The following is a 14,562-nucleotide window of genomic DNA, read 5'->3' as shown; positions in this document are numbered from 1 at the left end:
GGTAAGAGGTTTTGCTTCTTAAAACTACACCTTTGTAACTTTTAAAAGATATTTAACATTTTCTATCATATTAAATTAGCAACATAAAACATTATGCTTAATCTATAAAGTTCTACTCCAGTTTGCTCCCTAGAGTTTATATACATACTTTTATTTCTAATCTGCAAGAAAAAAAAAATTCCTATTTAATATTTGGTAACAAGAGCAGTAAAAGATACTATACACATGTGGCATATATATATTTACAAAATACACTTCAAAAAGAAGCCAACACACTTTAGCAAAAGTCTAAGCTTGCATAGATTAAAAAGAAAAAAGAATTATGAATACAATTTTTGTTAAAATAGAAAATGGGGAGTAAAAGTTACAGAATGAAGAGAGATCTTTTCCAAACTTTTATTTGTGCACATTCAATTGAAAAAGATAACTTTTACAGGTTCTTTGGTGCCCATATTCAGCATACAAAAATGTAAAAGACTATTCACAAATAAAACACATTAGCTCAAACTGGGAAGAAATAATGACAATAACGAAACAATTTAAGGTAGTGCACACTGTGACAGCTCTGCTTACGGGGACATGAGAATTACTGCGAAAATAAATAGAATGTCCTTTTGTAAAAGCAGCAATGTCATGTCTTGTAAACTTCCTTTTTATATTACAGCAAGGTTTGAAATAAAATCCAAAGGGCTTGGAGCTTACACTGTAGCCGTGAATGAATAAAAGAGTCTATTTCCTCAATTACTGTTGGTCCAGTTTTCCTTTTGTTTTGAGTCCAATGTGCAGCAGGTTTTAAAAGGTGCTCAGTTAGGGATTCTAACCAATTACATGATGAATTATAAAATTTCTTTCCTGCTTTCAAACACAAATGGGTAAATCTGTTCCACAGCAGTCGCAACAGCCTTTACGTTGGGCCCTATAACGGAAAAAGGGGTGAGAAGAGCGCTAGGAACTTGCATTTCCCGGAAGGGAAGACATTCACATAGTTTAGACTATCGGATTGATTGTTTAAAAAAAAGATCTGCACTTTACACAATTATACAGCCAGAACACAAACCAACAGAATAACATTTTTTTCTGAACAATTCAAGGAAATCTGAAACACAAAATGCTATTATTCACCTCGTTTTAGGGCAGTGTGAAGACAGTATATATATAAATATAAAAATCTGACAGCGCTGTTAGATGCTGATTAAAGAAGAAATGATGAAAGGGACTGACATTTTGGTCACTATCCTCTTGGTCATTGTAGCCTGGCTTTTGGTTAGGATACTGCTGATGCTCACAGCTCGCAGGAGTACTGAGGAACCCAGTAAAGAAGACAAAGCTGCTTCCAAAGTACTGGGAAACCAGAGAGCTGTTATTAACTAAGTGGTCTAAACTGCCCCCCCACCCAGATTTACTAGTACTTGTTACCCACCACATGTTTAATATTCATCTGGCCACTCATCGTCACAGCTTACTCAGTAAATTAGGGAAACACACATGCAGGAAGGGGGTGAGAGTATATGTGAATTAATCCACATAATGCTTGGGATAACTTTTTAAAAAGGTAATCTTCCATTTAAATAGCTAAAAAGAAACATAAAAAGAGACAACGGAAATATTTTCATAAAACTTATTTTGAATAAAAACAGTTTCACTGAAGTACACTTAATTCTTTTGAAAGATGCTGAAAACATACATATTGTACCCACTGTGAACTCTCTGAAGGTACTGACCACGTGTTATCCAGGTCTGCTCCTTCCTGATTCCCCTCGCCTCCCCAACACAGGTTAGTGCTTTGCCTGTGGAAACTACTCAGAATCTGTTCACTGACTTGTTAATGTTTCATAGGATGTTACAGATGTAAATATGTAATGTATACTAATTAATCCAATTATCCTCTTTGTTATTATGTTAATTATCTATTAACTCAGTAAATATAGATTTATAGGTACTTATTGATTGATAGACTTTGGGGCTTCTCCGAAGTCTGGGCTCCAAAAGAAAGAGACAGTTGAAAGAAGGGGACACATGGATTTATTCCCTGTCACTCCATTTTAAGATTCAGGCAAGATGCTGGCAGTAGGCTTCAAAAGTCTCCAAGGAAGATGTGAAAACCCATAGGATGAATCAAAACTAAGCTTACCTCTGTTGAGAGTCTAAAGGTGTCAATAATGTGTATTTTCCTCTAAGGAGTGAAGGAGTACAAAGAAAATTCAAGAACACCAAAGAAATTTTCCTGAACTCAATTCAGCCAAAGATTGGGTCTGACTCCTAAGTGATGTTTCTGTACCATTTATAAATACAGTACCTTTTAAGCCATCCTGTGTGCTAATGCTCTCTATGCCTAGCTGCTTAAACCACCACTTTTAAATACTTATGACTCAAGAGATACAGAACAAAATATATATGAGACATGACAGTTACCAATGATATTTGACTATTTTACTTATGTAAAACCTCTTCTCTATTAAGTTTATAAAATGGGTTTCTCTTGAATATTTTAAATGCAAGATATCACAAACCAAAAAAAAAATCACACTATGAAAATATATACTAAAATATTCTTAATAGCTCCAAACTGGGAACTATCCAAATGCTTATGGACAGTGTAATTCAGATCCTGGATACTACACAGCAATAAGAATGAATGATCTCTAACTATATAGAATAATATGGATGAATCTCACACTAAGATAATAATGAGTGAAAGAAGACAGACCTAAAATAGCTGTTTACGATTTTAAAACAGTATATAAAAGTAGGGAAAACTAAACTACAGTTTTAGAAGTCCAGAGACTGGTTCCCCTTAAGGAGCAGAAGTGACTGAAGGGGACAAACGAGACATTATTTCCATTTTGATATAGACACCTCATTCAAACCATAACTGACCATAAGCTTGGGTTCAATATCATAAAATACCTGTTACTGTGATACTTCCTGTTGAAAAAATCTGTAATGTAGCTCTTAGAGATTTTATCCGATAGCACACAGCAGGATGAAGTTCAGGTTCATAACTATACCAAAAAAAAAAAAAAAAATCACAATTAATATAAATATTTACAGACTGACAAGTCATTACAAATTTGGTAAGTTGTCTAGATTCTGCAAAGACCTACCTGGCATGAGGTCTATTGTTCTTTGTGAATTCTGGCAAACGGATTTCAAATGGCATGTTACACACTGCCAAAACGTTAACAACCTTAAAATCTGTAAATATTACCTGTAGGAGAGAAGTACAACTCAATGAATTGTTTTGAAACAAAAAAAAATTATCAGGAAAAAAAAAACAAACGCTGCTCATCAGGGCAACTGTAAATAACTGTTTCAATCCTCTAGCTTCCTGCTCAGCAGGGAGTAGGCTTCTCTTTCTCTCCTTCTAACCCTCCCCATCAGTAGTTCTATCTCTTTCTCTCAAATAAACAAACAAAATCTTAAAACAAAATAAAACAATTAGAGCACATGAAAAAGTGCTCAACATCACTCAGCATCAGGGAAATACAAATCAAAATCACAGTGGGACACAAACTCACAACGGTCAGAACGGCTAAAGTTAACAAGTCAGGAAATGACAGATGTTGGCAAGGATGCGGAGAAAGGGGAACCCTCCTACATTGTTGGTGGGAATGCAAGCTGGTGCAGCTACTCTGGAAAACAGCATGGAGGTTCCTCAAAAAGTTGAAAATAGAGCTACCCTATGACCCAGCAATCACACTACTGGGTATTTATCCTAAAGATACAAATGTAGTGATCCGAAGGGGCACGTGCACCCGAATGTTTACAGCAGCAATGTCCACAACAGCCAAACTATGGAAAGAACCTAAATGTCCATCAACAGATGAATGGATAAAGAAGATGTGGTATAGATATCTACAATGGAATATTATGCAGCCATCAAAAAAAAATTAAATCTTGCCATTTGTGACATGGATGGAACTAGAGGGTGTTATGCTGAGTGAAATAAGTCAATCAGAGAAAGACAATTATCATATGATCTTACTGATATGTGGAATTTGAGAAACAAGGCAGAGGATCACAGGGAATGGAGGGAAAAATGAAACAAGACGAAACCAGAGAGGGAGACAAACCATAAGAGACTCTTAATCTTGGAAAACAAACTGAGGGCTGCTGGAGTGGAGGGTGTGGGGCTGGAGTGGAGTGGGGTGGCTGGGTGATGGACATTGGGGAGGGTGAGTGCTGTGAAGTGTGTAAGACTAATGAATCACAGACCTATACCCCTGAAACAAATAATACATTATATGTTAATAAATAAATAAATAAATATAAAAAGACAGTGGGGGAAAAAAAGAATTAGAGCACACAAGAAAGAACAAGCACATCTTAAACATCGATACGATATAGTATTTTAGATTATGAGTGATTTCTTAATGCCATGCAGTTGACCCTGAACAACAGAGGGATTAGTGCCCCGACCAGTCAGAAGTCCACCTATAACTTCTGACTCCCCCAAAACTCAACTACTCATAGCCTACAGTTGACTGGCAGCCTTACCCATAAAATAGTCAATTAATACATACTTTGCATCTTATATTATATATTGTATTCTTACAATAAAGCTAGAGAAAATAAAATGATATTAAAATTGTAAGGAATGGGGCGCCTGGGTGGCTCAGTGGGTTAAGCTGCTGCCTTGGGCTCAGGTCGTGATCTCAGGGTCCTGGGATTGAGCCCCGCATCGGGCTCTCTGCACAGCGGGGAGCCTGCTTCCTTGTCACTCTCTGCCTGCCTCTCGGCCTACTTATGATCTCTCTCTCTGTGTTGAATAAATAACTAAAATCTTTAAAAAATAATAATAAAATTGTAAGGAAGAGAACATATAATATTATACTATGTTTATGGAAAAACATCTGCATATATGTGGATACACATAGTTTAAGCCTGTGTTATTCAAGGGTCAACTGTAATTAAAGGGAAATAAAAGGTCAAAAACTTAATCAAAAAATTAAATGAAACCTGAGATAGTTGCATGATTAAAACACCTGGGTCTCTGAATCTTATGTTTAATTTTTTTAATACTTTAAATGGGATATTTAATCTATAAGGATAGGATAAAGAAGAGTGATAAAAAATTTAAAGCAGAGTTCTCCTTCTAGAGTCAAAATGGAAAAGTTGCCACTTAAAAGTCAATAAATACTGAATGTACTCTGAGCTCCAAAGGTCATCTTCTTATATGCAGTAGAATAAAATGATATTTCTATGAGTTTAGTTAGTTTATGTTTGTTTTTTGGGGGGGGGGTAGGGGAGAAAACCGTGTTTTTAACTTGACTTTTCTCAACACTTCCAATGTTATGCTAAGACGAGAAGCTCCAAGACTAAAAAATAACTTCAGCCACTCCTACCAATAACTTGAATACCACAATATCCTACTATGCTTTGAAATGTTCCCAGTAAAACCACACTTCCGGATTAACTGTTCTCCAGCTGAGTACCTGCACAAGGCAGTTGACGAGTCACAAAACTGTCCAAAATGGCACCATCATCAGTCAAGACTTTCAATATCGTCACTTTCCTCAAGCACCAACCCTCCCCCTACCCACCAGAACTTCCGTACCTTTCTAGCACCTTCCACCTCAAGGAAGACTGAAGAAGTCAGACAGAAACTCAACTTTTTATCAGTGTTCATTCCATACAGCCTGGACCCACCTCTTTGGGGACCACAGCTCATCTTTATCTTTTTTTCATTTACTCATCACTTGCAAGTGATGTAAGAAGTCCATAATACGTACTAAGTTTACTCACATTTATGCCTCCATAAAATTATATTTGATAAAGTTAACCGGCTAGCAACAGTCACTTTACATGTAAGAGCCCACCACCCAGTGTGTATTTTTTGTGGACCAAACCACAGATTTGACACAGCAAGCCAATCTTATAAATGTCCCTTTTTATACAATGTGCATTTTGTTTAGAATTTATGTCATTTTTAATACCTCTGATTTTTACAGAATGCAGGCTTTTCTGACTCCTTATATACAGGTGTATAGTTGGAATTAGTTATTCATGTGAATTCTTTTCAACTTACCACATAATGTAGTTATTTCTAAAGCACAGATTACTTAAGTTTGGCATATTTTAAATAATCACAATATCCTGTTATAATGGTAATGTTCTCACTAACCATAATACGAAGGAACACTGTTTACTCTTAGCCATTAAATGCATAAATCTATGCAGGTTCCATTCTAGTATCTTTTTTCTTCTTTATAATTTATGTGATAGCTATCTACAAATAAAAATACACTTTAACTTTTTACACATATGCCCTACACTCTACTCTCACCATCCCGACATACCAGTCTTGAGATGATCAAAAACAAGATCTTTTTGGTGAGAAGTGAACAGCCTAGCAGAGCTGAAAAGGCAGTTCACTTGTAAGGCAGTAAGTCTCTCAGTGAGCAAGGGGTTAGAGGAAATGCTAAGGTCCTTTACAAGTACTCACATGGTTTAGAGTTTGCTACTAAATTTTTGTACTGAAGGACAGTAAGAAAAAGGTCAATCATGAAAAGATACTCTGTGTGATTTTTTTTTTTCCCTTTAAAATTTTTATTTATTTGAGAGAGAGAGGGGAGAGTGAGAGCATGCACAATCAGGGGGAGTGGCAGAGGTAGAGGGAGAAGCAGGCCATCCCCAAGCAGGGAGCCCCGAGGCAGGGCTCAATCCCAGCACCCTAAGATCACAAAGAGAGCCAAAGTCAGACACTTAACTGACTGAGCCGCCCAGGTCCTCATCTGTGTGATTTCCTTAGTCTATCAAATTAAAAAGTTTAACTCTATAAATTAAATCCTTTAATATTTGTAGTTTGGATGTTTTTTTGAAAATGTTACCTGAAAACCTAGTTTCTGAAGACTGCGGGCTAAACGCCTGGCACCAAATTTAGCTTCTTCTTCACTATGGTTTTAAGGAAAGAAAAAGATCATCAGTTACACAGGAAATAAATTTTATACTGACAAATATGACAAACTGTACACATGATTTTAAGTCTAGGAAAATGTCCTTTCCATGAAGGAAAAATTTTAAAGTTAAAGTAAGAAATCCAATTAAAATTTACCTTGTTGCTCCAGTGCAAATAATTTTTCCTGAGGACCAAATTGTAGCTGTAATTCTAGGTTTTCTCAGCTTCATTAATACCTTCTGCAAAAGAACAAAATAAAACACACGGTTACATACTAAGCATTAATTTTCACTTACGCTCCTACTCCATGTGGCCATTTTAATAAAAGTGTAACTAGTACTCGATGCTTACCCAAGACTGAAATAAGTAATTGCTCTTCAAATCATCCATTCTGAATTTAAGTACAATACTGAACACAAAGAACATATTAATTAAAAAAGACATTTAATTAATTAAAAATACAAGGTCTGTATCAACCTCTTACTATATACTTGAAATCAATGTACTACAAGCATGCAAACTTTTCAACTCTCATTCCACTCTGGCCACGTAACTGGAATTTGCAATTTGCATGGATCCTTAAAGATGCCAAACGTATTCAAACCTCAGGGGTTTTGCAGTAATTGTTAATATTTTCATCTGGAATAGTCTTCCCTCAATATTCTCACTTTCATTCAAGTCTCTCATCAGATGTCAGATAGAGAGGTCTTCCCTGAACAACAAAGCAACCCATCCCCTCACTGCTCTCACCTCGTACCCTACTTTATTCTGCTTCACGGTACTCATCATTATATTATCTTACAGTGGAGATGACTACTACAGATTCAAGTTCAATATACAAATCTTGAGCGTAGGACAAATGTTGGAGCTAGAGATGTAAGTTTAGATTCCTTAGATATGAAAGGCATTTGAAGGCTGTGGGTTTGAATGAAATTATCTACAGAGTAAGTATAAATCAGTCAAGGACTAAGGTCCAAGAGAACAATGTGAATTTAAATTTTTATTACTATTTTTCATTTATGGAAAATATCATATGCCCATAATGCATAAGAGATAAATGTTTACTGAATACTGTAACATATAAATGAATTGGATATTTCTCCTTAAAACTTCTGTTACTTTTCAAGTTTCACTCTTTCTCTGTCATATGTCACATTACCAAACGAGAAAGCTATAATGTCCGGAAGGATAAAATTTAACAAAGAGCCAAATTAAACTTGAATTAAAAGATATTATCAAATTTCATACACAAGTGGCTGAGAAACACTAAACTGAGTTTATTCTGCATTTAACTGTCTTTCACCACCACCTTATCCATCAATTCAGCTTTTTCAATTAACCTCCTACGAAAAATGACTTCCCTATCACATGGCATGCTCAAATTCCAAAGCAGTATTAGGCACTTTATTAACCTTCTTAGCAGATATCTTCATTCCTTTATTTAGGTGACGATGGCAAGACTGATGAACTTGAAAATCTTTAAATGTGGGTCACTGCAATTTTTAATTGAATTTAATTCATCTTAACTTAGTTTCTAGAACTAAGAGCTAATGATAATTTACTGAGGTATACTGGCATCGAATTTTTAGAGCTTAGAGCCTTCATATACATTCATAGTTTTCATAATAAATGTATAAGATCTATATCTCAACATCATTTGGTTTATAAAAGCCAGTGAACACACTGTCCTTTGTAATATTAATCTCAGTAAGGTTAAAAGCGAGTAATCAATGCTTCTATTTTAAATAGTACAGGTCTAACAAAAACTAAAATTAATACTGTCCAGGTTAGGATAAGAACCATATTATTTTCAGCAATTTATTCCTAAAGAATACCAACTATTTTGGCTAAATAAAGAGGGGTATTAACATATACTACAAAAATCACAACATATATATTACAGCATCATACGTATCATACATCATTCATGTAACCAAGAAACTATATATACAAATATTTTTAAAGATTTATTTATTCGAGAGAGAGAAAGTGAGAGAGAGTGGGGGGAGGGCCAAAGGGAGAGAGGAACTTAAGCTGACTCCAAGCTGAGAGCAGAGGCTGACGTGGGGCTCAATCTCAAGACCCTGAGATCATGACCTGAGCTGAAACCAAGAGTCTGACACTTAACCAAATGTGCCACCCAGCAGCCCTTAAAAAATTATATTTGAATAAGTATACACCATGTATAAATGCCTCCTTCTTCATTTAAAAGAAATTGAGAGAACAATCAAATTCTAGTAGCCTGTGAATTCTTTGCTGAGTCCTGGAGATGGGGAATATCCAAAAGCTGACACTTTAGGGGAGGAGGGGCCACTTCTACAAGGCTCAGTGTTGTATTCAGTACAACTGGTACATGGTAAGGTGCTCATAAACTATTTGTATAGAGAATATGTTTTAGAATATGATTCATAGCACTATAAAATTAGTCTATGTAGCATACATACCAAAATTTAGATACTTACTCCAACGTCACGCTTATAAATTACATTTGCTCCCTCCAAAGCAATCTTCCTTAAGTTCAAATGGCATCTTGTTCTAAAAACACAGACTACATTTGTAATTAGAATGTCCAATGCAACATCACTGTCTGCATCCATTGGGGTAGTTTAAAAACTTAGCTTCCCACCACGAAGATCACATCCTGAGAAATAAAACAAAATAAAGTAATTAAATATTCTGTTAATTTATTATTCACAAATAATCCTGAAAATAAAAATATAGGAAATTACATTATCTATTTTTTAAATGCTACTCAAAACAAATCATGTCCCTTCTGTTCCCCATTAAAGTCATTTTTAAAAAGATAACAAACATGTCATATAAAATCTTTGAAAATTTGGGACTAACTTGTATTCCTTACAATTAATAAGGAAATTTTACATGCCAGGAGCCTACCAGACTCATCTCCTGCTCCTTGCCTTTACAACCACTATGTTTCAGATGTAGCACAGTTATGGCAATTCTCCAAATATACCAAGTACAAGGGCTGGACTTTGTGGTCCCAATGTCCAATCATTAATGGTACTATAAACCACCTCATACAACTTGCAAGGGTAAAAAAAAAAAAAAAGACCCACTTTTCCTCTATTTTAGGTAATTGGCTTACCTGCTTAAAGGAGAAAGATTAATTATATTTGTTAACAGATTTTTCTCATTTACCAGTCATTCATTCATTATTCACTTATCAAATATCTTCCATACACTGAGGACACCAGAGCATAAAAACGAGTAAGACAAAATCTTGTCTTCAAGGAGCTCTGGCAAACAGCACAACACAATTTTTGTCAAGATTTCAGTCTTCCAAAATGTACCTTTCAAAACTATGATATGAGCATTTCTATAAACAATCAAAAGTGAGCCATAGTTTTTACTAAGTATACGACCCTTATCCAGCTAAAAAATGCTCTTGGACTAGGTTTCTATATTTATTTATTTATTTGAGACAGTGCACAAGCACGCACATGGGAGGGGCAGAGAGACAGAGAGGCAGAGAGTCTCAAGCAGACTCTGCGCCCAGTGCGGAGCCTATGTGGGACTCGATCTCACAACGCTGAGATCATGACCTGAGCCCAAACCAAGAGTCCAAAGCTCAAGTGACTGAGCCATCCAAGTGTCCTTGGTTTCCACTTCTTAAAAAATAAGTAACAGTAATTCAGCTTAACTAACACGCAAAGAGAAAACCGGAAAATACTAACATTACCATTATAATGACCTTTAAAGAGTCATTGAAGCTGCAATATGAAAAACCAGTATTCTTTATAAGGATTCAAATTATTATATGATGAAAATAATGCAGATGCCCAGAGTCCCAATGAAGAAAATTCAAGCTTGTTTTCCTGTCTTTTAGTATCTGATAGAACACAAGTCAGACCCAGCCTTCCAGCACCTCTCTGGGACGATGGAGCATTCAGCTCTGTGGACCACTTCTATCTAAGCCTCATCAGGTTTTCTCATAATTATGTTCCCTTCAATCTGCTTATCTTCTTGTTTTGTTGTTTTCTGTGTGTCTAGGCAACCTCAAATAATTTTTATGTGCAAGGAGTGGGGCAGAGGTAGCAGTGAATAGCTATATGGGTAGACAGATGCATAAAGAGGACAGAGGCAGTTATCAATACTGATCTTAAACTGTGGGATCAATAACTGACTCATCACTTAACCAGTTATGAGAACGCCACAAGTTATGCAATCTCTCTGGGCCTCGGTCTTCTCATTTGCCGCATGAAATTCAGTGCCCTACTAAAAAGTGTTGTAGGGATTACAGAGAAGGTATAAAAAGTACTTAGCGCATATATCTGGTAACAATAACACAAAAATGATGTTACTATAGATCAAGTAAGTTTAAATCAGCAGGCAGAGCAGAGATACCTTAGTATCGTTTCCCATTATTCTACTGGAACCCAGATATTGAGCCACCTAGACCTCACCATGTCTCCTATGTTGCTATAAAAACTCTGCACTAACTGTGAGGTAAAGAAGCTCTTAGTTGCTCACCTCAACATCCATCCCATCCTTCCTTCACAGTGAACAGAACCCAACAGAATCTAGCTGGGTACACTGTGGGAGAAATGAATACTCAACATACTTCCAAGGCTCCCTGCTAATGGATATAGCCCAGAGGCCACATGGCCCTGTCATGGTTAATGAAATGTAAAATGAAATGTTTTTTTGTCTTTTGGGAAGAAAAAACTGCTTTGAATGATCAAACTAAGCCAGCAAAGACCCCGTTGTTCCCTCCCACCCTTCTTCACTTTTATTGCCTGGAGTCTGGATATGAGAGCTGGAGCTCAAACAGGCATCTGGGATCATGAAACTATGTGATAAGGAGAGTGGAACAGGAAGGAAGACAGAAGATGCCTGAACGGCTGATACAGTGAGACTCCTTATTATCACTGCACTTCCTAATTACAGACTTGAGGACTGTGAGAGAAAAATCAATTTCCATACTGACCCCCACATATGTTAGACTTTTGTTATATGCTGCCAAACCTAATCCTAATGGATATACATCCCATGAGAGAGGCTACAGAAAGCACTACTTAAAGAGAAACTATGAAGACACTCTGTCAAATTTACTGTTTCACACAGATTTTTTTTTTACATCAAACAGGTTAAAACAAATTAAGGGAAGAATACAAAGGCAATATATAGGGTAAAAATAAGACTGGGTGTAAAACAAATCTTGGTGAATGCAAAGGAGCCTCAAAATTAATACAAAATAGGTGATTATGTCTGTACTTTAGCAACTTAGATTCTAAAAATGAGGTTGCAGGCATAGTTCATCTTAAGCTGCTCAATGTTCATATTTTACATGAATATAATCTGGCAAGAAGCCTCAGAAAATACTATTGCTCTCATAGGTTTTAAATCAAGGATATAACATGAAGTCAGTACTTAAAAAAAAGTGGCATCCTACATTTCTGAAGCATTACAAACAAACAAAAAACCCACTTCCATTTAATTTATCTATCTTATAAAATAAGGGTGTAGTTCTGGATATTAACAAAGATTCACCCCACAGCTAACATCATACTGAATGGTGAAAAGCTCAAAGCTTTTCCTCTGAGATCAAGAATCAAGGATGCGTCCTCTCACGACTTGTATTCAACACAGTACTGGCAATCCTAGCCAGAACGATTAGGCAAGAAAAAGAAAGTGCACCCAAAATGGAAAGGAAAGAAGTAAAATTGTCACTTTTTGTGGATGACAGGATGTTAAATATAGAAAACCCTAAAGACTCCACCAAAACGCTATAACTAATAAATGGATTCAATAAAGTTGCAAGACACAAAATCAATATATAAAATCTGTTCTGTTTCTATACATTAGCAATAAGCTATCAGAAAGAGAAATTTTAAAAAACTCACTTTATAACTGCATCAAAACGAATAAAATACTCAGGAATAAATTTAAGCAAGGAGGTGAAAGACCAATACACTGAAAACTGTAAGACACTGATGAAAGAAACTGAAAAATAAACAAGTAAAGGGATATACCATACTCAATTGAAAGAATTAATATTATTAAAATGTCTATGCTGCCACAAAACAATCTACAGATTCAATGCAATCTCTATCAAAACTCTATTGGTATTTTTCAAAGAAATAGAACAAACAATTCTAAAACTTGTACGGAACCTAAAAGCAATCTTGAGAAAGAACAAAGCTGGAACCTGATTTCAAACTATATTACAAAGCTACAGTAATCAAAATAAAATGATACTGGCATAAAAACAATAAAACAAAATAGAGTTCGGAAATAAAACTCATGCCTATATAGTCCACTGATTTATAAAAAAGGAGATGAAAATATACAACGGGGAAAAGACAGTCTCTTCAATAAGTAGTGTTAGGAAAACTGGACAGCCATATTCAAAAGAATAAAACCACACTATCTTATACCACACACAAAAATTAATTGAAAATGGATTAGAGACTTAAATGCAAAACCTGGGAATTATAATACTAGAAGAAAACAGGTGGTCAACTCCTTGATGCCAGTCTTTGCACTGAATTTTTGGATCTAACTTTATTTTTTTTAAAGTTTATTTATTTATCTATCTATTTATTTATTTGATAGAGGGAGAGAGAGAGAGACTGTGCCCACAAGCTGGGGAAGGGGCAGAAGGAGTGGGAGAAGCAGACTCCCTCTGAGCAAGGAGCTGGGCCTGGGGCTCAATCCCAGGACCCCAAGATCAGGACCTGAGCCAAAGTCAAATGCTTAACCAACTGAGCCCCTGATTTTTGGATCTAACTTTATAAGCAAAGGCAACAAAAGCAAAAATAAACAAGTGGGAGATACACCAACCTAAAAAGCTTTTGCTTGCAAACAAAATGGAAAGGCAACCTACAGAACGGGAGAAAACGGTTGCAAATCATATACCCAATAAGAAGTAAATATCCAAAAAATATAAAGAACTCCTATAACTCAACAGTAAAAACCAATAATATGATCTAAAAATGGGTAGAGGAATTGAAGAGACATTTTTCCAAAAAAGACATACTGATGGTCAACAGGCACATGAAAAGATACTCAATGCCACTAATCATCAGGGAAATGTAAAATCAAACACAATGGGATATCACTGCATATGTGTCACAAAGGGTGTTAACAAATAACCAAAAAATAACAAATGTTGGTGAGGATGTGGAGAAAATGGAACCCTTGTGCACTGTTAGTGGGAATGTCAATTGGTGCAGCTGCTATGGAAAACAGTATGGAGGTTCCTCAAAAAATTAAAAATAGAACTATCCAGCAACTCTGCTTTTGGATATTCATCTGAAGAAAAGGAAAATGTTAAATCGAAAAGATATATGCACCCTATCTTCATCACAGTATTATTTACAACAGCCAAGATAGAGAAACAACCTAGTGTCCCTCAGTGACTGAATGGATAAAAAAAAAGATGTGGAATAGGTATATATACAATGGAATACTTCTCAGCCATAAAAAGGAATGAAATCTTGCAGTCTGTTACAACATGGATGAATCCTGAAAGTGTTATGCTATGTGAACTTAATCAGACAAAAATTTCATTTATATGCGGAATCGAAAAAAATAAATAACTAAAAAATACAGAGAAGAAACTGGTAGTAGTCAGAAGGGAAGATAAGGGTTGGGATGGGTGATATGCAAGGGGATTAAGAGGTACAAACTTCCAGGTATAA

General features: G+C 35.8%; 1 protein-coding gene across 1 annotated transcript in view; it reads right to left on the bottom strand.

The window, feature by feature from the left end:
- Nucleotides 1-382: 382 nt before the first annotated feature.
- The window catches only part of LOC111147566 (TATA-box binding protein like 1), a 35,246-nt gene continuing 21,066 nt past the window's right edge, over nucleotides 383-14,562 (bottom strand). The window contains exons 2-7 of the mRNA XM_022503668.1: nucleotides 9,361-9,539; nucleotides 7,055-7,137; nucleotides 6,831-6,894; nucleotides 3,105-3,208; nucleotides 2,908-3,002; nucleotides 383-916 (exon numbers count right to left, since the gene is read on the bottom strand). Coding sequence (XP_022359376.1) covers nucleotides 837-916; nucleotides 2,908-3,002; nucleotides 3,105-3,208; nucleotides 6,831-6,894; nucleotides 7,055-7,137; nucleotides 9,361-9,495 — 561 coding nt within the window. The 5' untranslated portion in view covers nucleotides 9,496-9,539 and the 3' untranslated portion in view covers nucleotides 383-836. The remainder of the gene's footprint in view (nucleotides 917-2,907; nucleotides 3,003-3,104; nucleotides 3,209-6,830; nucleotides 6,895-7,054; nucleotides 7,138-9,360; nucleotides 9,540-14,562) is intronic.

This window comes from Enhydra lutris, unplaced genomic scaffold, assembly GCF_002288905.1.
Source record: "Enhydra lutris kenyoni isolate GAN:26980312 unplaced genomic scaffold, ASM228890v2 scaffoldscaffold17, whole genome shotgun sequence".
In the NCBI taxonomy this organism is placed as follows: Eukaryota; Metazoa; Chordata; class Mammalia; order Carnivora; family Mustelidae; genus Enhydra; species Enhydra lutris.
This window is presented reverse-complemented; position numbering and strand designations above follow the sequence as displayed.